The 25,261-nt window shown below is 45.2% G+C and overlaps 1 protein-coding gene across 3 annotated transcripts in view; it reads right to left on the bottom strand.

Moving 5' to 3' along the window:
* STAT3 (signal transducer and activator of transcription 3) overlaps positions 1–25,261 on the bottom strand; it is a 50,597-nt gene that overhangs the window by 6,251 nt on the left and 19,085 nt on the right. For 2 of the 3 annotated variants that reach the window (XM_054992331.1, XM_054992333.1), the window contains exons 2-20: positions 16,387–16,536; positions 15,280–15,424; positions 12,527–12,625; positions 8,762–8,857; positions 8,595–8,676; positions 7,561–7,655; positions 6,715–6,866; positions 4,753–4,911; positions 4,566–4,658; positions 3,565–3,624; positions 3,052–3,081; positions 2,740–2,833; positions 2,593–2,640; positions 2,048–2,131; positions 1,225–1,323; positions 993–1,128; positions 669–721; positions 468–562; positions 130–269 (exon numbers count right to left, since the gene is read on the bottom strand). In XM_054992331.1, coding sequence (XP_054848306.1) covers positions 130–269; positions 468–562; positions 669–721; positions 993–1,128; positions 1,225–1,323; positions 2,048–2,131; positions 2,593–2,640; positions 2,740–2,833; positions 3,052–3,081; positions 3,565–3,624; positions 4,566–4,658; positions 4,753–4,911; positions 6,715–6,866; positions 7,561–7,655; positions 8,595–8,676; positions 8,762–8,857; positions 12,527–12,625; positions 15,280–15,424; positions 16,387–16,514 — 1,888 coding nt within the window. In that variant the 5' untranslated portion in view covers positions 16,515–16,536. Of the gene's footprint in view, positions 1–129; positions 270–467; positions 563–668; positions 722–992; positions 1,129–1,224; positions 1,324–2,047; positions 2,132–2,592; positions 2,641–2,739; positions 2,834–3,051; positions 3,082–3,564; positions 3,625–4,565; positions 4,659–4,752; positions 4,912–6,714; positions 6,867–7,560; positions 7,656–8,594; positions 8,677–8,761; positions 8,858–12,526; positions 12,626–15,279; positions 15,425–16,386; positions 16,537–25,261 lie in introns of those variants that run through there. The other variant, XM_054992334.1, reaches the window with a different exon arrangement.

Below are 25,261 nucleotides of genomic sequence, written 5' to 3'. Positions count from 1 at the left end.
CAGAGCATATGCTCTCCTGTGCATTAGGCTCCAGGTTCTATCCCCACCGTCTTCAGCTCAAAGACCACAAAGAGCAGGGGGGCCAGGGAAGGTGCGTGCCACTCACACATTTAGGACCATGCTCCTTACCGCTGATGTCCTTTTCCACCCACGTGAAGGTGATCCCACCTTCCTTGCTGCTTTCACTGAAACGCAGCAGGAAGGTCCCTGGCGGCTTCGTGCTCAAGATGGCCCTCTCACGCTCCTTGCTGATGAATCCCATGATGTACCTGTAAAAAGAGAAACACCAGCTTTGCTTCTCAGGTATTTTCAAGCCAATGACTCTACCAGCAATGCCTGCTTCTCCAACATCAAGCTGCAATGAAAGCCCTCCTGCCACTGAAGCCAGCCATATTAAGGCAGAGAACCCCTCTCGGGAGCAGAGACACAGGCAACAGCAGAAGCCTTGATGGCAGGTACTCACTCACCCTTCGTTCCAGAGGGCCAAGATGTACTTCTTCACCAGGTCAATGATGTTATCCAGCCAGACCCAGAAAGAGAAGCCTTTGCCCGCCATGTTCTCCTACAGTGAGAGCCGGGGAGGAGAAGGAAGAAGAGGGAGATTCATGTAAGCAGAGGGAAGCCATATCTGGGCCTAGACACCACCTCCGGACTTCTGAAGGCCTTACCTTGCAGAACTTTGCCCACGTTATCTGACATCCAGAGTAATTGACACCTGGCCCTGGAATGAGGAAGGGGGAGAGAGGGAGAACAGCAATCAAGAAGAATGTCAGCCTTGAAGTCTTGCCTGGAATTTAATCTTTTGGGTGCCGGTTATCCCATGTGCCAGTGCTTTATGCATGGCCTTGGCAATCCTCTGGTGGCATATCTGAGAAAGGTTATTGCCAGTCAGAGTTGATGCTTCTTGGCTAGGCAGCTCACCGATTCAAAAAGGAGCAAAGGACATCTTTCTTCAGGCCACTATCCCCCAGAAAAAAAGAAGAGTCCATTACCAAGCAGTTTCTCAGCAAGTGTCGTCAGCTGCTCTATACTGAGCCCACGTTTGGTAGTAGAGGAGAACTGCCAGCTGAGCACCTCAGCCACCTGGTCCCAAGTGCCAATGGGGGGTTTGGTGAAGAAGTTTACATTCTGTCAACAACAGAACAACGTCTGTGAGTCAGAATCAGGGAAACAAAACTCTTTCGTTCTCTTTGGTACACCGAGGTTTCTGTAGCTGCAACATACCTTGGGGTTGTTTGTCAGCATGTTGTACCACAAAATTGATGCCCAGGCGTTTGGCATTTGGCAAATGTTGGAGATCACCACTACAGGAAGTGAATGTGTCTATAGTAAGGAAAGGAACAGAAGCTATGAGCACCAACAAATCCCTCTTTCCTCCAAACTTCTGTTACCTCTCTTAGGCAACTAGCATGCCCAGGTTCTTGGTTAGTATGGTAAATACAGGAAGGTGTGTCTGGATTGGGGAGAGGGGAGGAAGAAGAGAAGGCTTACAGTGTTATTGAGTGTGCATGTGAGTATCTAGGGAGAGGACTTGAGAGTGTAAAGAGATCCAGGCAACCAGGCAGCTGTGAGCATCAGGGTGGAAAGGCTAGGACAGCAATCCCCATTGTGGCACCGACCAATGCATTTCCTTGCACTCTGTTAAATCTTCTCTTTATCTACTATGTTAAAATTCCCCATTTCATTCCAATAGCGAAACAAACCTCAGCATTCTAACCCTGACACATGACAAAGCTCATCTTAGAAGTTCATCTTAGAATAAGCTTTCATGTTGGGATACACAATTCGGGCATTGACATAGTTAGACAAGTAGCCTCTTGTTCGCCTGTCTCCATCACAACACTGCAAGGTATGAAAGGCCAAATGAGTGTAAGTAGCCCAATGTTGCCCAGGGTCCTTCATTGCAGAATGGGGAATTCGAACCTGTTTCTCCCCCAGATCTTAATCTGACATCTTAACCATTACATCACACTACCTCACATGCCAAACACATATGAATTCCAGTGTAAAAAAGGGTAAAGCTGGGGCCAGCCATTGCAGAACTCACCTCTAAGTCAATTTTCAGGCCCTGGTGGTAAACTTCTGTTTCAAAGGTGATGAGATGGAGCTCTTCTGTGACAATGAGAGATGCCTGAACAAGAAGTGGAAAAGGGTGGAGGGGGGGACATAAAATATTTACCTAGGTTGTGTTTCTAGCCTTTTGAAATTCTTGTTTAGCCTTAGAAACCATCCTGTTGAGGCAGGTTAAGCCAAGAGGTAGGGGGATATTCTTAAGGCCATCCAATGAACTTGGGAGCCAAATCTGAAACTGGGTCCCTACAGTCAAACTCAACAACGGCCATCTTCCTTTTTACCAGGGTGTTCTTTGCTTTGCTGGAGATAATTGGGTATACACACTTTAATAGTAGGACATATGTCTGACACATCTGGGACAGTGTCTAAAAACAACTGGATGGCCCCAAAGAAAAATCATAACGCTTCGGAGGAAGCAAGGAGGAAGCTGCCCAAGGCAGAAGGTTCCATTGTCCACATTTCACTGGAGCTAACAGGTAAACTAACATACTCTTTCACACAGTGTACTGGGGCACTCACATCACAATTTGCTCTTCCTCCATTACCACATCTCTGCTCCCGCAGCGTCTATGGAGAAAAGTCAGGAGTTACACACGGCGTGGCCAGCGACTGCCTGGGCAGATGCCCAGGGGTAACGGGAAGAGAAAGAAAACTTGAGCAGCTCACCAGGTGCTTGAATTCTGCAGAAAGGCTTCCATTGTTGGACTCCTCCATGTTCATCACCTTGGTGTTTGTGCCTAGGATGTTAAATTTCCTGGACCTTGGGTGGGGAGAGAAACGGCACAAGGGGAAAAAGAAAGAATGGTTCAAATGTTATGTAATTTCAAAAACTGCTGCCCAAAGCCACAGGGGAGGCAGGAAGGATGCAACTTGGGATCCAAGAACTGCATCTTATGTATCTGTCTCATTTATATCCCATTTTTCTTCCATTATGGAACTTAAAAGAAGATGCCACAGGTTGTTATGCTTTGAACTTACCCCCGAAGTGCAGCTACTTCACCAGAATCCCTATGGGAGAAAGGAAGCACAGGACTTTGATAGCAGTTCAGGATGGACTGGTTATGTTATGCAATATAAAAATCAAGACAGGTCCACAATAAAGGCAGAGGAGATGGATGCTTTGTTAACAGTGAAGGGGGCACACAGCACTGCAAAATACTGCAGGAAGTGACTGGGGAGGGCAGAGATGAGAACAGGGGCCTCCTTATCTCCTTTTTTGGCAGGTCGGTCCTAAGGGAATTCGGTTAGATTAAACAGGATGAAAGACCACAATAATGAAGCTCCAAGCAAAACTGGCAAAATATCTATCCTTGAAACTGCTGCAGCTGCCAAGATGAACAGGCTTTTTCAAGAGATTTTATCACTGCATCCAAATTAGAAACAGAGATCTCTCATCTGGACAGATGCACAAGGCTCTATTGTTTTGCACCCACACAATCCAAGCACACACACCTCACTCCCTCAAATGTGTTGTGAAGGGCTCAAACCTACTTGTCAATGCAGACTTTGATTTTCAGCTGGTAGTTCAACTCAGGGAACTTGACCAATAACCTGCAAAAAAAAACCCCAACAAACAAAACCAGGTTAGGGTTTGTGTTGGGTTCTAAAGACGGCATCCCCTCAGCCCCTTCCACCTCCCACGGTGCCAGGGGTTGTACCTGGGGCCTTCCTCATGTCAAACATGTGCACAGCCATGGAGCCTTTGGGTCATGCAGCAACTGCAAGGCTTACTCTGTAGGAACAGTCTTTGGCTCAGACTAATCTGAGGGCCAAGCTAGAAGTGACGAATGACAACTTGCCTGGCAAGTGAACAGACTCGCGTGTATTCCTCCCTGTTCACTTGCGCTCCACTTGCACTCCACTCGATCATATAGTGATCACGTAGTGATCGAGTGGAGTGCAAGTGAACAGGGAGGAATACTCGTGAGTCTGTTCACTTGCCATTCAAGTGTAATTCATCACTTCTCGCTTGGCCCTGATATTGAGAATTCCATTTCAGCTAACTTTGCAGAATCTATACACACCAGGTGTTGAACTTGCATGGAGCAAGTAAGTAGATTCATGAGGAACTCATTTATTTTCTTTGGTGCAAGTTCAAGAATTTTTGTTCTCCAGAGTTTTAACTGACACATTTGCATTTCTGTCATTTTTATTTATTTATTTAAGTTATTTAATTGCTGCCTTACTCACTGAGACTCACAACGGATTACACAGCAAGAGTCATTTTGCCTTTTACCAACTCTTTAACCTGCTTATTGTCTGATCGCCCATGCATTTTGAGTTGTTTTAAAATTGGATTTTGTTATCCTTTAATACTTTTTTCTAAATAAATAAGGCAGCCTATTGACTTTTAAACAGATTGAAAATATAGTGCATATAAAGTTGCAGAATTTAGCTTTTTCTGGTGCAGAATTCCAGCCTTTCACTGTAGCACCATCCTCAAAATCTTTCCCACCACAAACACCTATGTAAGGAGACAGCCAACAACTCACCGCACTTTTGTTGTGAATTGTACTCCTGTTTTGATAACCAGTGGGCGATCGGGGTGCATCGGCATACAGGGCTGCCTCTCCACCACAAATGCACTGGGAGGAGAAAGAAAACAGATACGAGAAGGGGAAGCGTGAACTTCCTAGCTCCGAGATGGGCCCGTGCCTTCCGCCCACCCGCAGGCAATACCTTTTCATGAGGTTCCTGAATAACTCCACAATGCGCTCCTCCAGTAAGGGCCGGTGCTGGACGATGGGGTCGCCCTTGTAGGAGACCTTCTGTTGTAGCTCCTCAAGCTTCTTGATCTGCTGACGTGTTTGCAGCTGCGACTCTGCCAAGGATGTTATCCTGGGATGGAGAAACGGAAAGGGCTTCAATGGTACAAAATGTATCGTTTTCCTCCTTAAAAGTACCGCCTGCTGACTAGGCTTGCTGTCATCTCAGCCCTGCATGTGAGCAATCGTGCCATCTATTTTAAACAAAATATCAGAAATGCCCTCTGCAAAGCTGCTGGGTGTCCCGTCATACCGTTCATCCATCTTCCAATAACAACAACAACATTCGATTTATATACTGCCCTTCAGGATGACTTAACACCCACTCAGAGAGGTTTACAACGTATGTCATTATCCCCACAACATCAAACACCCTGTGAGGTGGGTGGGGCTGAGAGAGCTCCTAGAAGCTGTGACTGACCCAAGGTCACCCAGCTGGCTTCAAGTGGAGGAGTGGGGAATCAAACCCGGCTCTCCAGATTAGAGTCCTGCTGCTCTTAACCGCTACACCAAACTGGCTCTCAGGTACCATGATCTGGTAGCAGATCTCCAGGGCCTTGGACCAGGATGGGTGGAGGGATGTCTTTCCCAACCTTGCCACCAGAGAATCTTTTAACTGGAGGTGCCATAGACTGAGGTTGGGATCTTCTGCTTGTAAAACATGTGCTCCACCGCTGACACTCCTCTTCACGCAATTCAGGTTTTCCCCTACAGGGAAACCGTAGTAACTACTACTCACGCACGCAGGAACTGCCACACTGCAGCAGACCAATGATCCATCTGGTCCAGCATCCTGCTTCACAGATGCTCGTCTACAGGCAGGGCACAGGGAGCCCAAAGCCTCCCACTGCTGCTGCCTCCCCAGACCCGGCATTTGGAGGGCTGCTGCCTCTGAAGATGGAGGTTCTACTTAGTCACCACAGCCAACAGCTCCTGATGGGCCTCTCCCCTCTATGAATCTGCCCTGTCTCTTTTTAAAGCCCTCCCCATTTGCACAGCAGAATATCATTCTTATGTTCCGCAGCTCTCATGTCCTGTGGCGCATTATGCATTGAAAAGTCTCCATTTGTTATTTATTTGCATTATTTGCAAGCATGTGCTTATTTTGAGACATTGATCTCCTCCACACAGGTTACCTGCCCCGAGTTCACTGCTTTTGGGGTCCCCCCCCTGTTTCCCCACAGTACTGTGGTCCATTCATGCACCTCCAGGGGTTTCCCTGGCTTTTCTCCAATCTTTCTCAGACCTACTTGTTGAGAAGTTTGGGGAAAGATTGCAGCAAAGCCTGGATGGCCGCCACGTACATGAAAAGGTTGGATTTTCCCACCCACATAGCAGCCATTTTTCCCTGACTCTGTCCCCATTTGGGCCATTTCCTCTCCTGACACTGGAGGGAGGCTTTTGATTTTTTTAAAGAGTTAGTGCTAAAAGAGTATATGCCATTGTGCTGATGGGTAGAGCAGTTTCTCTGAGGTCTCAGGTTTCATTTTTTTTTAAAAGTCTAAAGATTCTTCCACTGAAGCGATAGAAGGAAAAAGGCATACCTCTGCAAGGGAAGGAATTTACAGACTTACTTTTTTAAAAAAAAATGTAACCCGGAAATTCCGAAAAACTGCTACACCAGTACAATGATAGCCTAGTGCTGATTTTTTAAAAAAACTGCAAAATCCCTGTCGGCTGGGGGTGGGGCACTTCTGGGGACTGGGGAACCTGCCACGTGGACGCCCTGCTGCGGCGGCGGCACTTTATCTGCTGCCCACACCAGTACTGGGAAAACAACAAGATCCTTTCGCTCTGTGGAAGATGCCATTGTGGAAAAACACATCGATGAGCTGTCTTGGGAAAGAGAAGGGCGGCCAAGCTGCGGGGCCCTCACCAGTTCTCCAGGCGATCCAGGCAGATGTTGGGTGGGCCACCGATACATGCGATCTGCTGTCTCCTCTTCCAGTCAGCCAGCTCCTCATCTACCAGGGTCTTCTGCACATACTCCATGGCTGACAGGAGCCCTGCCAGCTCACTAACAATTCCCTACGTAAGGAAGGAACAGGCGCATTCAGGACCCTCTTCTTCTTAAATTCAGGCATGCACCCAGTTCCTCAAGGAACACAACAGAAACCAGTGGTTTGCACAAGTAGAACAGCCAACACTGCATGGACTGCTTTGGTGTAACTAAATAGTACCTTGAAACTGGACTGTTTTAAATATATCTACCTTGGATTTTAACCCACCCTTCCTCCCAAGAGCTAACAGCAGCATGCGTGTTTTACTTCTCCTCCACTTTATCCCTACAGCATCCCTGCGGGGTAAACGAGTCTAAAAAGCAGTCGCTGGCTCAGTGCCATCCACGAAGCTACACGACAGAGGAAGCATCGAGACCCAGCTCTCCTTGGATTTAGTCCTCTGCTTTAGCCTCTATATCACCCTGGCTCTCTAAAAGCAGCCAGTTCACACGTTCGGCTACAATGAGCAAAGGAACAAATGTTCAGGCATGTGTGGACCAAGCCCAGAGTCTGCCTCCCATGCTGAATGCTAGACAACATTAGTATTCAGTATGGAGTATGGAGTCAGCGGCTACTCGAAAGCCTGATGCTTTCTGCCATGTTGCAAAGCAAAGACGGCACACGCACAGCTGCTAATGGGGAGCCCCAGGCAAGGAGGGGGATGTTTGGAACGGGGGCAAAAGAGGGAGGGAGGGAGGGAGCCTTCTCTCTGCAGCCCTCACCCTCCGCATCTGATCCAGTGCTGTCAGCATCTGCTCCAGCTGCTGCATCTTTTGCCGTGTCACCGACTGATTGTTCCCGTTCAGATCTTGCATGTCTAAAAGGAGAGTTGTAGAGGGAGAAGATTCTTAATGGATGCATGCGAAAGGCCCTGCAGTTTCATGGAACGCCTTCTTTCACTATACCGACCAGCCTAAACTTTGCCTCTGGTAAATGCATGCCTTTGCAGTTACAATCCTGTTTCCCTGCTTTTGGTTTCTTTGCATTGTTTACTGGTCTCTCTTTACTGCTTTCTGCCCTGACTCTAATGCCTCTCAAATATATTCTTCCTCTAGGTGTTGCTCATCCCCCGTCCTCCAATTTTCCAGACTTTGGCTCATCTGGTTCTTTGTAGTTGGTCAAACACACTTTTCTGCACATCTCTTTGTCAAGTCTCTGCATTTTCTCTTATTGCTCTTTATCTACAACATATCCTAGCAGCAGACTTTAATTGACCTAAGGCTGCTTTATTTTATGTAGCCTTTGCTAATGGTTTTTCAGCTTCGGAATTCAGCATCCTGAGAGTCTCAGCTATCATTTAAGAAAAAAAAGTCATCCAGTTTTTGACCTTTATAGCTGTGAAGATATGCTCAAAAGCTGCCTAGCAAATGCTCAAAGATGTTCATGTAATGCTTGGACAATTCTCAGACACCACAGGAGATCTGACCAGTATTCCAAGGGACTTCAGTTCTCCTGAGGATCAAAGTGATGTGTACACAATTTTAAAGTTTAGTCAGGTTTCCAAATCTGGCTTTTTAAAAAACGCCTACACAGTCCTGCATATGGGCAGATCAAGGCAGCCACCAGCCTCAAGTCCTTGGGGCAAAGCGCCTCGGTTACCCTTGGCCTTTCGTTCAAAAGGAAAGTTCCAACCCCTGGATTTTAATGAGTTCTTCTATGCTTCCAGGGGCAGACAGAAGTCTCTCTGCTGATGTTTTCTTTGGCAGGATAAAGCCTTTTGCTTGCTAGGCAGCTCCAACCAGCTCCCCATACCTACCACCTTGGCTCTTCAGGGTCTTGTAGTTGAAGTCAAAGTCGTCCTGGAGGTTTTCCACCACTTTCATCTTTTGCTCAAGGTCCTGCAAGGAAACCAGGAGGTCAGTGTTGGGGCCATCTGAGATCTGGGGACAAGGAAGAGAGGGCTGGTCTCCCTCCCTCACTTACCTGGACCCTCTTTCTCACATCCTGCAAGTGCTGCTCCAGCATCTGTTGTTTCTCTGTGACCACAGCGGCTGTAGGATGGTTTGCCTGTCCCCCTTGCTGTGGTAAAGAAGGAGGTGAGGGGAGAGGAAGAGAAGGAGAATGTCACCATTTTTACCTCAGCCAACAACTCGTTTTTTGTTGTTGTTTAAAAAGGAACCTTGTTTTGAACGGAGTAAGGACTGAAGCAACAGCATTATTGGCCGACTCATGTAGAAAAGTTTCAGGTGGGTAGCTGTATGTAGAAAAGTTTCAGGTGGGTAGCTGTATAGGGCTATAGTAGAAGAGCAAGATTCAGGTTCAGTAGCACCTTAGAGACCAACTAGACATGCAGGGTATGAGATACATCAGATACTCTGACGAAGGGAGCTTTTGACGCCCAAAACCTCATACTCTGGAAATCTAGTTGGCCTTTAAGATGCCACATCTTGCCTACATTCTCTGACATGCAGCCAGTATGAACAGCCAGAATGACTGAGACCGTGCCTTCTCCTTTCTTCTGAACAGTACTTGGGTCTACAACAATAGAGTTGTTAATTTCTTCCATCCCTAGCATTCAGGGCTTTTCCTTGTCCACTTCCTTGTCCACTTCACTTCAAGTCACAGTTCATACAAGCCACTGAATCAAGTGCTAAACTTGGTAGGTGGGATATACTCTCAAATGGCAGGGGGCAGGCAGTTCCACGGCTGCATGCTCTCCCACAGAAAAACGTCCCTTCAAACAGGTAACTAACATCGCTGGAGGTCAGCCTAGCCTCCTGCTCCCCTTTGCAAGCAATTTTTCTTCATGCAGGGAGATCCCTCTTCCCCAGGGTTTTAAGGTGCTACAGTTTAAGAAATGCACTGCCAATGGATTCTGCTCTGTGGCAATTTGGTGAGGTTTTTTTAAAAAAAATTAGTTTTAATTGTCCTGCCCCTCGGCCAGACTGTCACTATGAGGATAACGGGGTCTTATATATTTCTGTACATTGCTCTTCCACTGCCATCATTTGTCTTTGAAGGAAAAACACAGTTTTTATTTACATGCTGATAGCTTGGATTATAGTAAGCGTAGAATAGGCTGACACTGAGACTGAGGGATAACAAGAGCCCAACTATTTATTTATTTAATTGGATTTCTAAACTGCCCTCCCCTTTAACCGGACTCAGAATGGTGTACAACATTCTAATAGTTATAACAGGATAATTAAATTGCATAAATAGACATATAAATAGTTAATTAAATCAATTAATCAAGATAATACCATTAAAATAATGCAATCTAAACCAGAAATGGTGTTGAACAGTATATATTTCTTCCCTCAATAAGGGACAAATACTGGGGCCAGTAATGGTGGTCACCATTACTCTCCTCAACCATAAGCCTGGCCGAACATCTCTGTCTTACATGCGCTGCAGAACTGTATTAGGTCCTGCAGGGCACACAGATGTCTCCAAGCTGAGAGTTCCACCAGGCAATCGCCAGGGCCAAGAAGGCCCCGGCTCTGGTTGAGGACAGCTGGACATCTTTTGGGCCAGGGATCACCAATAAATTCTGATCTGCTGACCTGGTGTGGTTGGAGAAATGCCAGTCTGGCAACAATTGTGATCTGGGCTTCCATGGGTAAGGAGGCATCCAGGATCACGTCCAAGCTCTTGACGGTCACTGCCGGTGTTAAAGGCATGTCATCAAGAGCTGGGAGTTGGCGCCCCAACCTCAGATCACCCTTCCCCAGCCACGGGACCTCCATCTTTGATGGATTCAGTTGCAGTCGACTTGGTTTCAACCATCCAGCCACAGCCTCCAGACCTTCAGCCAAAATAGCTGAGGTGACATCTGTCCACCAACAGAAACAGCTGAGTGTCATCAATGTACTGATGACATCCCAGCCCGAAACTCTGCACCAGCTGGGTAAGAGGACGCATGTAGATGTTAAACAACACAGGAGAGAGGACAGCCCCTTGGAGAACCCCCCACTCTCTCAGCACCACCCTCTATCTCTATCAAAAAGAGGCAAGCCACTTGAAGACTACCCTTCAAATTCCATGCCGGAGAGCCAGCAGGTCAACAAATCATGGTCAACCATGTCTAACGTTGCTGATAGGTCTACTGACAATAGTAATGCCAACCCATCATGATCCAGCTGTCTGCAGAGATCGTCCATGAGGGCGACCAGTACCATCTTTGTCCCATGGCCAGGATGGAAGCCAAACTAGAATGGATCTTTCAGGAAACTCTGGAGCTGCTCCACCATCGCTCTCTCAATTACCTTGTTCATAAACGAGAGATTCAAGACTGGGCAGTAATTGACAAGATCCAATGGATGTAAGGATGGCTTCTTCAAGACTGGTATTACCACAGCCTCTTTTAAATAGAACCCACAACTAAGGGACAGATTGATCATGTCCATGCTGCCAGGGCGGTGTGACGGGCCTGTTTAGGGCTGAAATTGGGCTGGTGCAGAGTGCAAGAGTACTCCACAGCCTGTTGCGATGCCCTGCCTGCTGAGGGCCAGGCTGGCACGCCGGGCCTCCTTGGTGCCTCCTGGAGGCACCAAAGAGGCTGCTGCAGTGACAGAAAAGGGCGGCCTGGCTTGGGCCTCTCCACCCCCTCCTAAGCAAGCTGTATTGGCGACGACTCTTTATCCTCGTGCAGACCAGAATGCGCCTGCGCAGGGATAAAAAGTGAGCTGTTGCCAATACGGCTTGCTTTTTATATAGTAGAATTATCTAAAAGGAGAGTATAAATACTTAAATATATGATAGGCAAATACTGTAACACTAAAGAAAAGCAATATGGTGTAACTAAAGGAGGTGGCAAGCCCTATACTAGTTCTACCTCCCCTCCCCAAGCAAATTAAATACACAGTTTTCCTTTTTCTAGCTATCACCCTGAGCAAGCACTTGGCAAGAGAAGAGAAAGACCATGACAGCCTCATGCAGCACTCTGTGCTGCTGGTTGAGTTCCCTCTGAATGAAAACCTCCCATTTCAGCTCAGCCCTAATTCCAAATCAAGCAAGTGTTGCTGCTTACACAAAAGGACAAGGGGACAGAGAGAAGTCTCTGCCTAGAAGAAACAGGCTGAGTGTATAAGGGAGCCACACAAAGTCAAACTGAGCACCTTAGCATAGTCTCTTGTCCATAACCCTGTTCAAACAAAGAATCTGGTGAGATGTCTGATATTTTTTCTTTCCCTGCTGCATGGGGCTTGGCCCATTTGCACAAGTCCCTTGAAGCTTTATGCACTTTGTACTGTGAAAAACGATCCTCGAAAGGGCTATCACATGAAGGATCACACTGGATAGGCCAGTCTGCAGGAGGCTGACTCGGGTATGATCCTGCTAGATCTCTCTCTCTTTCTCCTCCACCCCTAATTCTAAGAACTGTATTTAAAATCAAGTCCCAAACACAGCAATCAAGAGATTGGCAGATACAAGGGAAAACCCAGGACACATTACAGCTGCGTGCAGAGACTCGTCTGCGGCATTGTGCTACCTTAGCCAGGAGCCACAGTTTCCCGACAAGTGGAGGCGTAGGCTCTTAAAGGAACACCGTCTTGAAGATTCGTGCAGTCCAGCTACTATGTTTCTGCTTCTTATGCACCAGCACACACAAGAGAGTACATGCTTGTACATCATCTCTTTCCATCATAGAAATTTTCTGAAGCTATGACCAAACGGTCAGCAGTTTCTTTAGTGGAATCAATAGCAAGAGCAGGCCAAACACCTCCGGGTGATCTCCCTTCTCACCTGCGCTGCCGTTGCTGCTGTCTGCAGGAGCCGATTCTCCTCCCAGAGGCAGCGGGCCACAATACGGGCAATTTCCATTGGTTTCTCCAGGTATCTGCTCTGTATAGAAGGACACAAACTTAAATGAAATAAAAGGAGCAAAGATACCATCAAAAATGCACAGTGAATATTGAGGGTATGCTCACACAAGCAGTTCCTTCATTTTAACCTCCCACCACTGTGAAGCACCTAAGAACGGCCTTGCTCACACCAAGGAGTCTTCTGGTCCAGCATTCCACCTCCCAAAACAACCAGTGAGACACTTCTTGGAAATTCACTGCCAGGTCTTCCTCTAGGTCTTCCCCTATTTATCCCCAATATCTGGTATTCAGAACCTAGGCTCCCGCTCTTCTTGGGAAGGCATGGTTTTGTTCTTATGATCAGGTTAAAGCAAGAAGGAATGTCAATCCCTTGGACTATCGGTACTCCAGCTTCTCACAACTGGGGCCAATTTGACCAAAATCTAGGCAGCAAATTTCAAGTTGTTCTAGCGGGAGCTGGTTTCAGCAGTGATGGAACTCTTGTTTCTGCCTCCACACGGTACTTGGAAGCATGCAGTATAAAGGGAAGCGTAGTGCTGGTTTCAGATTCAAAGCAGCAGGCAAATAAATATGCAAGGCGCCTAAGGAAAGCAGCCAAGAACTTATGTCTTGTAGAATGTCATCGTAAAAGCTAAAATAAGCTGAGTGTGGGATATGTGCCTAGCAATTAACCTGCTTATCAGAAGTCCTCAAACCCTCAGTGAAGCCTTAGATCAGAGGTGTGCTACATATAGCCTGGGGGCTACATGTGGCCCACTGACACATGTAGTACAGTCCAACCACGAATTTGGTAACTCAGCAGACACTGCTGAACTCCATACCCCTGTATGGCTGCAGGTCTAAGTTGAAACTGGCTCAGGTCAGGGCAGTTGGGTGCCAATGGAACAGCCCCCAAAAGATGGGTAGCATCGCTTAGGCAAGCTGCCCAGGAGTGGCAATATCTGGGACTTTCCCCCGCCTTAAAATGCTAACAATGAAACTGGAAGCCAAGTTTCAAACAAGGAAAACTAAGTGGAGGTCGAAGGGTTAAATCCTCTCTTCCTTCCCTGCACAACCCAGAAGCAAATGGAGACTTGTATGAGCCTAGAGTTTGCAGCTCATTTACAGAATAAGATGGTGATCTTCATCTTGTTTGCTTGACTCTGATCCCTAGCATCCAAAAACCTGAAATTCATGGGGAAGGCCAGATGATGTCATGATGTGAGACCTGATAATGTCATTCCAATCAAGTCAGTTTTGACCCATGTAACTGATTGAGTTGTGCATCTATGCCCTAGAAAGTGGCTGAGGAAGCCCCAACCAGGCTCTATCCCAGTCCATTAGGTAGTTGTGCTGGTCTAAGACAGAAGCAATACAGGCAGGGCACAGACTGAGGACTGTGCTTTACTAGATGCTGGGAAGAGAGATGGGGGAGGGGGCAAAAGAGAACAAAGCCTGCCTTGGTTAATTGTTCTCACAGCTGTCCATAAGGGCCTTGAGTTGGCTTTGTCTCTGAAATGGAAATATTGCTTAAATGATAAGTCTTGTGGGGAGCAGCAGCTTCCAATTGAACAAGGCCCTAAGTTAAACAGAAGGTCCGATGCACTGTAGCCTCAACTTCTCTGCATTCTTACACTCTGAATACCATGTGCTACTCACAGCCACTTTCCATTTTCTGTTGGCTCTGTTTGCGAGGTCAGAAATTTGAAGGATTAGTCAAGTGATATGAGCAAACAGGCATAATAGCTGTTGCACTGGGGGAGGGCAGTGGTCCAAGGACCAGGGCATCTGGTATTTCACCCCTTGACCCAGAAGCTGTCCCACCGAAATCTGTCTCTGAGGTCAAAGAAGTTCTGCTTTCTAAAATAAGAATATCATGTTTGCTTTCCTGATTGTTTTTTACATACACAAAGGCTAAAAACCATTTGTTTTTTTAAAAGCTGAGCGAGGGTCTCATGATGGATTACATTGGGCATAAAAGGACAGATGCAGGTTGCGATTCTCATCCTTGGGGATTCCTGATACGTTCTGGGATGATGATGCTTGCAAATGCTTCATGATCCAGTTTCTCTGGCCGCAAGATATACTTTATGCTACATTTTATGGGTTCACTTAGTAAGAAGCTGGGATGGAATATACTCAGCTAAGAGACTGAGCAGCAATATAGAAACCCTTAGTTTAAATCCCACTACTGTCACAAATTCAGTAAGGAGGCTTGCATACGCTACACTCCTCCCTATTCTAACATTGACCTCTCCTGCCAGACTTTTGCAAGAGCTGCTGTAGTAACATACATGAATACTTTTGAACATACTCAAGAGCTGCAGGATTGCCTAGCAGTTTCCCGGCAGCTTCAGATTCCCATATGTAACGAGGTCAGGATTCGGTCTAGAGCCTTATTCAAAATCAGCCACAGGTTCTGCTGCTAAGCAGGGGTAAATCTCAACTAACTGGATCACACAGCAGAGAATCATTTCTCTCTCTCTCTCTCTCTCTCTCTCTCTCTCTCTCTCTCTCTCGTTTCAAGATACCAGGAGCCACCATTCCAGACGGCCTCCCTCTTCAATATTCCTTCCGTCTCAGACTTTTACAACTTTTGGTCGGTGCTCAGGAGGGCCATGTAACATGAAGCTTCACAAATGCTGCTGGTGGGGCTGCCCAGCATTTAAGATCCCCTCTGCTAGTGCCTCTCACCTGTAAGAATTGCTTGATCCGACGCAGGTTGTGCTGGTAGAGAACATTGGATTCCTGTAGAAAGCGGCTATACTGCTGATCAATTTCACCCAGGAGGTTGTGGAATACCAGTGTGGCATGGGACTCCTTGCTGGCGGCATAAGCCCTGTAATGATATGGGGAACGAATACAGAGAGAGGTAGAGGGGAGGAAGAAACAGATTTACAAGACTGCCCTTAGAGCACTGAAGAGACGGCAGGGAAAGGCCTGCCTCACCTCTTCTTTGACGAAGAATCTCCACTCAGTCTAATCCTAAAAATGCTCCGCACTGAAACCAGGAAAGGAGTATAATTACTATCAGGAAGCTCTTGTTTATTTTCTCTAACTTTCCAGCCGAGTTCTGTAAGCACGCAATGGAACACAAGAGCATATACCCATGAACTGAAGATCCTTAGAAACCCCAACATTCCCATTATCAATTGCATTTTTACAAAATTCTGGCTGAGATGCAATGCCAGTTGGAAGATCATTAAGTGAGAATGTGATGTACTGTTGGAATAAGTGCTAAACCACACGAGACGAATTACATGAGGACGCTCAAGTGAAGAGAGATGCAAAGTCAGCTGGGAAGGGTAGTTTGAATTTTACCTCTCTCTACAGAGCTGGCTAGATCCCTCCTCAGAGAGTTTGTTAATCTCTCTACAGAGCAGGCAAAGATGATTCCTCAGAGTGTTTGTTAATAATTGACAGAGCCTTCAGGGAGGCAAAGAGGAAATTAACAAACCCTCTGAAATGTGATCTTTGCTGGATCTGCAGAGAGGTGAAATTAACAAACCCTCTGAGGAGTGATCTAGCCAGCTATGTAGAGAGGTATGAAATTCAAACTATGTTTCGTGGCTAACATTGTGTTTCCCTTCACTTGAGCATCCTCATGTAATTCATCTCGCGTGGTTTAGCTCTTAGACTAATGAGACCTGGGTTCTAGTTCCTGTTTGGTCGTGAAGCTCACGGGAAGACCTTGGGCCAGTTAGTTTGTCTCAGCCAAGTCTACCTTACGTTATTGTGAGGATGAAATGAAGGTAGGGAGAATCAAATCAAATCTAAAACCAGTGCAAAAGTACAACTCACCAGTCCTGGCTCTCTATCCAAGGTGCAAGGAACTGCCGCAGTTCCATTGGGAAGCTGTCGCTGTAGAGCTGGTGGAGCTGCTCCAAATACCGTGTGTCCAGCTGCTGCAGTTGGTTCCACTGCGCCATCTTAGCAGCTGGCTCCGGAAACCTGGGAACATACGCATAAGCACTTCACATGCATGATCCATTGGTGAACCAAGCCACTGCCAAGACAGATTGCTGATGCATGAAACTTAATAGATTTACTGGAAAACTGTCAAGCTCTCAAGCGTATAGTTTCCACCACCAAAGGAGTGGCTCAGCAGCAGTAATATCAGCCCTATTCTTATCATCCTCATGACAAATGCCCCTCTCAATTCTTATTCTCAAAACCCGCTCAATTCTTATTCTCAAGCAGAACAGCAAGGTCCTGTTGCTTGCTGCCAGCAACCAGGTACACTGCCTCTAATCATGGAGGCTCCATTAGACTGACCATGGCTAATAATCTCCAAAAAATCCACCTTCCAAAAATTCAACTGAACAACAAGAACAGGACCAGTAGTTTCTGAGGTTATAGACTGCCATGCCCTCTCAAAGTGGTTCATTCCTCCCAGGGAAGGTCAAGTGTACAGCATCCGTTTTGTAAAATCTCTGCCCACCCCCCCCCCAAGCAGGGAAACCGAGCTAAGGGCAACACACAGGAAATCCCTTCTTGTTTCCAAGAAGAACAAGAGGAAGAACTGGGACTTGCGGCAACCAAAAATGACCACAACATCAAAGGTTTTAGAAAGCAGAACTTGTGTAAATAAATCCACGCAGAAGATCTGATATTTACCAAGCAAGCATGACCCAACAGTCTTGCCTTCTGGAGCAGTTCTCATCAACAAGATAGGAACTCCACTACCTAAATCTCAAATGCCTGACCTGTGGGGGCAAGCAAGCCAAAATTTTATAGATAAGGGCTATGAAGGAGAATTTGCTAAACATGGTGTCGTGGTCGGAGTGTAGATCTGGGAGACACAGATTTGAATCCTCACTCTGCCATGCAAGCTCACTGGGTGACTGTGGGCCATCACTCGCTTTTAGCCTGATCTACCTCACAGGGTTGTTGTGAGGATAAAATGGAGGACTGGAGAATGATGTAAGCTGTTTTGGATCCCCACTGCGGAAAACTGCAGGATCTAAATGAAGTAAACAAAGTCAGCCCCCTGTCTAGAGAAATACCCCCAGCACATGCTCAGTTTTATAGAATATAAGAGCACCTGTAATGGAATTGTTGTGTAATACCGCTTCAATAGGCTATCCCAGTAGGTCTCAGAGCAAGCAAGAGTGGGAGGGACACCATTTCACCCTCCCCACTAGAAGCCTGCAGGAGTGCAGAGCCTAGCAAGAACCCTTCAGAATCAGGCCAGAACAACCCTGGGCCTAGTGGACAAGAAACAGCCATAGTTAAGTATTGTTATAGCTCTTCCTTTGAAGTCATATTCTCTGCTCCCCATTTACTGTTAATAAAGAACCCATCAAGTTAAAGAAAACGGCGTGTTTCGTTGTTTGCTCCACTATGCAACAGGAATCACCACTGAACATGAGAAAAACAGCCACTTCGTCCACTCAGACTGTAACGAGCTTTTGCCAGTGTCTAAAACTAAGCTTTGACAAGCCAAGAGAAAGATGAATCTCTCTCCTGGGAAGCTTGTAGCAATTAGTTTTAGACCTGTCAAACAGATAAGTTCTTTGAACCAGCTGTTTATCAGTACATGTATTTATATAGGGTTCAATATTGCTTTGCAACTCCTTATCAAACACACAGACACCTGTCTAGAGTTTATTTCACTTTATTGAAAATACACCCTAGTTTTTTAAGGAAGCAAGTAATCAAAATATAAAAGGCTATTAATATAAATCCTATAAAAACAGAACACAGAAAGGCAATAAGAAATAAGTTTGCTAACATTTCTTAATAAATCCTAAGTTTAACATGCTCAAAGTTTCTATGAAATACATAGGTAGAATAAGTTCTCACCTAGATTCTCTCAAGAGATTTCTTCCATCAGTACCCTGCTATTCTATCTGTGTTTGCAATTATATACCTCATCATATGCAAACATTTAAGGTCTATTCACATGATAGCACAAACAAATAATGATTGGTTTGACACTTCACTGAATATTCATAATTTCATAGTACAGCCTTCCAATTAGTTAAAAATTATGTCATAGTCAGAACTGCACAACAAAACTACGAATCTCTAACAAGTGTCAGAAAAAGTTAAGTTGAACGATCACCATTGGTTGAATTTCTGATAGAGGAACATTAATCTCGATAGAGTCCACTATTTTAATTAACTGTCTAAGGACGAAAGCACACCTGTTGAATTACCTAACACATAGAAAAAAATACACAGAAAGTTCATGCAAAGTTTAAAAGTTCATCTAGAGAATACAGGAGCTTGGCCTAGTGCTATTCAGTATTGATTATTGTCATGTGATTTTAATCTATATTGGCATAACAAGACCTAGCCAAACTAGATGAGACAGTGGAAGACCTGGGAATGGCTCTCCTGTATAACTTTTAAAAAGTTCACACCAAGTAGGGCAATTGTATTATCTGCGCATTTACCTCACGGGACAAAAAGCAGCTTGGGAGAGGGGAAGGATTTAGATCAGGAAAACAGCATGAGGGGCAGGGTTTAAAAAGCCCCTTTCCAACGCATGTGGCTCCCCTCCGGTTTTTAAAATATAAATAAAAAATAAAACACATAAAATAACAAAATACAATAACAAAAAAGTTAAAATAACACTAGAAGATTTTATCATGGCTCCCTGGCTATTATGGTTTTCAGCAATCTAGACTACTTCTCTATATATCCTCTAAGAAAAGAGAGAGGAAGGAACCACTCCAGAAAGATTACTCAGACAAGTTAACCAAGCCATGCCCTTCAGAGACAAGTAGAGGACACTGGCTGCAATCCTAAAGACATTTTCCCTCGGAGGAAGTCCCATGTTATTACAGAATTACAACTGATCTCCAGGTGACAAATATCAGTTCCCCTGGATAAAATGTCTGCTTTGGAGGATGCATTATACGCCACTGAGGCCCTTCCACTCCCCAAACCCTACCCTCTCCACGCGCGACCCCCTAAATCTCCAGAAATTTCCCAACCGAGACCTGGCAACCCTATATATTGGTTACAGTGACAGATTAGGAACTGGAAGACCAAAGTTTGACTATACACTGTCATTATTTAATTTTAAAACATTTATATGCCACCTTTCCACCCAAATAGGGTCTTCAAGGTAGAAGATTGCTGGGGACAAGGACACACAATCTAACCTCCCTCATACGGCTGTTGTGTAAGAATAAAATGGAAGAATTATGTCAACCATATTCAAAGGGAACTATGATTCTACTGCAGACCAACATGGCTACCCACCTTAAACTCATAATAATAATCTGTGGTCTATCTGATGGGAGACGGATGATCATCAGAAACACACCACACATGCCAATAAACCAGAGATAAAACTCTGCATTTGCATAAGAAGTCAGGAAGGTATGGAAAGAGTTTAAAAATAGAGGTGGGGAGGTGAGAACAGCCCCATGTGGAGCTTTCAAGATACTCCTTCCCTGTGGTTGTTTTTTTTTAACCTGAAAATACCACCTAAATTAAGTTACTCTTCTGGTCCCACGCTGACCAACAAATTAAAAAAACAAAGTAACTGTACAGCTTGCCCAAGAATATCAAACTGAAATAACTCCACATTTAAACACCCATATCAAGTGTTTAAAGGCTTCACATATATTATCTTAATCACGCATCTGAACATTCCTGTAAGCTGCATTAATTATTATTATCCCTATATTTATGGGAGGAGGACTGAGGCTCAACAAAAACTAGCTTACTGAAGGCCATCTCACCCACTGGGGATTTACCAAACACTGTCCAAGACAGTTTCCCAACAAAATGCTGCTGGGGAGGGCAGGGGTAAGCATCTAGCCTCGATTTTGGATTAAAGACTCTCCCAGATGAGTAACTTATTCTGACTTTTATCCCACAAAGAAAAGCAGGTATGAGTAGGGAGGTATGCAGCCAAAACAGGAAGGAATTTTGTGGCACCTTAAACTCTATCCTCATTTATTCTAGCAGAACATTTCTTCAGCCAGGGCCCACTTTTGAGGTCCAGTGATTACAACAGTATCCAGGATGGAGTCCTGAGTTCAAATCTTCACAATGGGTGATCTTGGGAGAGTCACACTCCTATTAGCCTCACTGACCTCACAGGGGTGTTGTGATTAAATGGAGATGAGAGAACCACATACACTGCTCTAAGGACCATGGATTACAGGTGGGATAAAAACGCAATAGAGGGAGACAGACATGAAGTGTTACAACCAACTATGTTACAGGTGCTGTGAGAGTCTTTGTCATTCTGCCCTACGTTGTTATTGAGGACAGCATGCCCTGCCTCTGTGGCAAGAGAATAAACAATTCCAGAGGCTAATCGTACAAGTCTCTTGCAGTAGAAAGAAATAGGAGCCTGGCAACACCCTAAAGACTAACATTTTATTCCAGCATAAGCTTTTACAGACTGAAGCCCACTTTGTCAGTTACCATGGGAGACTAAACAGTCTCTATTCATCACTCTCAAAGAAAAGGATCATGTTACGCAACTACATCTCAGGGTTTGCACCCCCCTTCAGCTTTCTACAGGGTGTCTGAAGGATCCCTGGAAAATGGGCCCTTCTCTAGTTACATTCCCACCAGGTTCACATGCCTGGTGATTATATAATGGGCAAGACCAGCAACTGCCCTTACCTTAGCATTCCCTGTCGAACAACCCATCTGACCATGTTAGGAAGGCTCCCATATTTTGATTGTTCTGCAGAAGGTGCAGAACAGAAACGTTCAGGAGAGCATTTTTATAAAGGGATTAAAACTGTAGTATAACAGAACAGTCCGCAACGGTGCTAATCCTAACTGTCAGCTTATGTTTAATGCACTGTCTTCTATCTTTGTACCCTCTGCATTGTTTATTGTATGTCATGGCTTTAGGGTTGCCAGCTCCAAGTTGGGAAATTCCTGGAGATCTGGGGAGTGAAACCTGGAGAAACCTGGAGAAAGCGGGGTTAGAGGAGGGAAAGGACCTTGGCATGGCATAATTCCATAGAGTCTTCCCCCCCAAAGTAGCCATTTTCTCCAGAAGAATCGATCTCTGTGGCCTGGAGACCAGCTGTAATTCCGGGAGATCTCCAGCCACTACCTGGAGGCTGGCAACCCTACATGACTTAGACAGTTATCTGTTTTCTAATTTCTGTAATACTAGTCCTGTTGCACTGTTATGGGATGCATTATGCTGTTTGATAAAGTTTTTAAAAATCTTTTGCAATCTGACTTGAGTCTTAGTGAGAAAGCAGGCTCTAAATTAAGCAAATGAATAAACAAAAGTTATATGGTTGCAAGATGAGATGCAACAGCCTATACAATGCCAGGCAGAACATGGGATGGTGGTATTGTTTCTGGATATTTTCCACGTGGGGACAGACTTGCATAGTTTCCCCATTGCTGCTGCAACTGCTAATACACTTCAGTAGTGACAGGGCTTCAACACAACAGGTTTCCCCAGTCATTCTTTTTTCAATTAGAAACTGAATATATTATATCAATATACTGTTATCCCAACCCATGCATCAGTTTCTCTGAATCCCCCACCTTCCACCTAGCCCTTTTCCTTGCAGAGAAATGCCTTTCCCCTTATATCACCACAACAAAAGGGGGTGACTTTTTTTTAAAAAATGGAAGGTGGGGATTCAGAGAAACCGATACACATATAGGTACATTGAAAATGTGCAGTTCAATAACTGCTTTTATTACAACAGAAAAAATCTAGTGACAGAAAGAGGAAAATGGCTGCCATGTGGCTGGGACTGGGAAACTTCAAACTTTCCCACCAACACAGCAACACATCCAGGTTTTGCTGTGACCGTTCCTAAAACTTCAGAGCAAAGCAAATTAATGAAAGACTGGAGACTCTGGAAAGTGCATGAATGCTGTGGGGAAGCAGGAAAACCTCCATTTCCCAACAGTAACAAAACTGGGGCAAATAATGCATGTTGAAACACCTTATATACGGATCATATCACAGCCCACTCTGCCCCTGGGCAAAGAGTTTCCCTTCTCATTCACCCATCCTTCTTGGGCTTTGTGTAATAGAAGACCTTGAGGGAGAAAATATGCTAGAGATCTCTTCCCAATTAACTGAAAAAAGATGCAGGAAAGGGTACCAGTGAGGGGAGAATGCACAGCCATCAAGACTGTACATAAGAGAAGAAGACAGCAGAGCACTGCAAACTCCTTTGCTTTTGACAGATGTCTCTCCACTGGAGCCTCGCCTGAGGCTACCCCTCAAGTCAAGACGAGGAAAGGGAGAGACATGGAGGAGCCCAGTCAGTCCTCAAGAGTGTATGTAGGTTCCCTTTAGGGGGAGTCCGAGCAACCCCATCAAAAGCTGAAGTATGTTTATGGTCTGACACAGATGTTGTGTGAACAGGGTTTGAGTTGTTCTTGGGAAAAGTACCTAGGGATTATCAACACCAAATATGCAAAGTCCAGAGTTACTCGCAGTAATACCAGGCCAGGGGGCAGGGGGACTTTCAAATATCACAAGGCTTCATAGCAGCATTTACCAATTATTCACTCAAATGAGAATATGTGGAACTGTTTAGACTGGACTGCAAAAAAAGGAAGGGACTGGACAAACATTTGTGGGCTGGAATCGTGTGGAGATTAACAACAGGAGCTGGGAAAATCCGCATTCAGATTTCATCTTCACCTTGACAAACTTACTCAGAAATCTGGAGAAAAGCCCCTCTCTCTTGCCCATCCCCTTCCCTCTATTTTCTGTCTGCAACATGGGATAAATAACATGGGCCTACCTTATAGCACTGCTGCAAAGGTTACTGAATTCTTATATGCGAAGATACAAAACGTGCAATGTAAATGCTAAAGCGTTATTAATCAAATAGGTCCTTCAGATCAGAGGATTTCTTGATTACATTTTTGGCAGGCCAATCACCTACCAAATCACAGACTGAAATGAGATCTGGTGATACAGAATTGCCTGGCACTTCCACGTGAGAACGCTCTTCAGCAATCCGTCATTTGAAAAATAACCACCCAGCAGCACTACTAGGAAAACAGATAGATCTTTTTCAGCAACTGCCCTCTGGTTTCAATTCAGACCAGCTTTGGTCATGGAACGAAGGCAGCTATTCGTTAAAAAAAAAAACCCTCTGTACAGCCAATGTTTGAATTTGTGGCTCTGGGGTGACAAAAGACTTTCTGTGTCACTTGTTAAAATGTTCCCTTTAAGAACCAGCCTGAAGGAAATTGCTCCCAGCTGTCCCAGCTTGCCTACTCAGAAAAACAAACATTCTCCTTTGATTACCTGCTAAAGGATATGGCCAGAGTTAGCGAAGTGCCAGTTTAATTAAATGTTACAAATAATAATAACAACAACAACCCATAATTGCACCCATTTAAGCACACACTGATGACCAGTCAAAATCTGTAATCCCCCACAAATTTGCCCCTACTCTTAGGGGAACAGGGTTACCAAAAGGCCTGGCAAAACATGTCCTGAAAGTGTTAACAGGGAGCTGAAGTGGTAACAGGGAGCTCGTATGGAGACAAACAACATCACTTGGTAAATAACATCCCATTAAGGCTCTAATAAGGAGACAGGGCATTTTTTTTCTCCAGCCAACTCTGAAGGGGGGAAAGGGCAGGGTCTTGAAGACGATGTCCTCCTGAGGTTTAGAGGCACTTGAAACACTTTTGAGATCCAAAAGCAGCTGTTGAGGCAAGGCTCCACCCTCTTCCCTTGTCTTGCTCAACCAACATCTTTGAAGCCTTTCAAACGTCCAGCGCAAGCTCGGGAAGATCTCCCGCACTTCTTCAAATCTTAGAGAAGCCTCCCAGGTCTCGCCCTCACACTGGAAATGCTCCGAAAACAGAGCAACATGCTGCTTTCTCAAGCCTTTACAAAACTAATGTTAAGGTCTGAGAGGCTCCACCACCCTTCTGGCCAGTATTGGAGAGGGTGAGGATGCTCGCCAGGGTAAAACACACACTTGGCAGTGGCAAAGGCATTTGTGGACACTCAGATTTTTATAAAAAGTATCCACATAAAATCTCGGAAGATAAAAGAGACAGTTCATCTGGACAATCTTTTATACCTTGGCCTTTCTCCCCAGTGGGGACTCAAAGCGGCTTCCATCATTATCCTCTCCATTTTATCCTCACAATAGTTCTGTGAGGTAAGTAGTCTTCCCTCACCATCAGATGCTCACTGGAGCGTCCAAAGGTGTCATAGTCAATTTTGGTCACATCCAGGTACATGTTTTTGGATGCTTCATATACCTGATCAGCATCTGAGGAGGTAAAAAATGCTAAGACAAGTTATCATATCAAGCAGGAAGTTATATATATATTTTTAAAAAAACATACATGATAAGAAACAAAACATCTAGCATACCGTGGAAAAAGGAGTCTAGTTCAGCCTGCTTCGTGAGGTGCCAATTTTCTGTGTGCGGGGATTTTTTAAACAGAGAAACATTTCAAAATTTCCCCACTTACTGCCTGAAGTCTTTATTTTCTTGTTGCATATGCAGTAGACCAGGTCTTAAAAGAGAAGCCCTTCACAAACCTTCTACAATGAGGGCTGCCAAGCTCCGGATGGGGCCATGAGTTCTCCTGGAATTACAACCAATTTCCAGACTCCAGAGATCAGTTCCCCAGGAGGAAATGACAGCTTGGGTGTTTGTGTCTATATGACATCACATCCCTGCTGAGTTCCCTCTCCAGACACCATGTCCAAATCTGCAGGAATTTCCCA

The sequence above is a fragment of the Eublepharis macularius genome, chromosome 12, assembly GCF_028583425.1.
Source record: "Eublepharis macularius isolate TG4126 chromosome 12, MPM_Emac_v1.0, whole genome shotgun sequence".
Lineage (NCBI taxonomy): Eukaryota > Metazoa > Chordata > Lepidosauria > Squamata > Eublepharidae > Eublepharis > Eublepharis macularius.
This window is presented reverse-complemented; position numbering and strand designations above follow the sequence as displayed.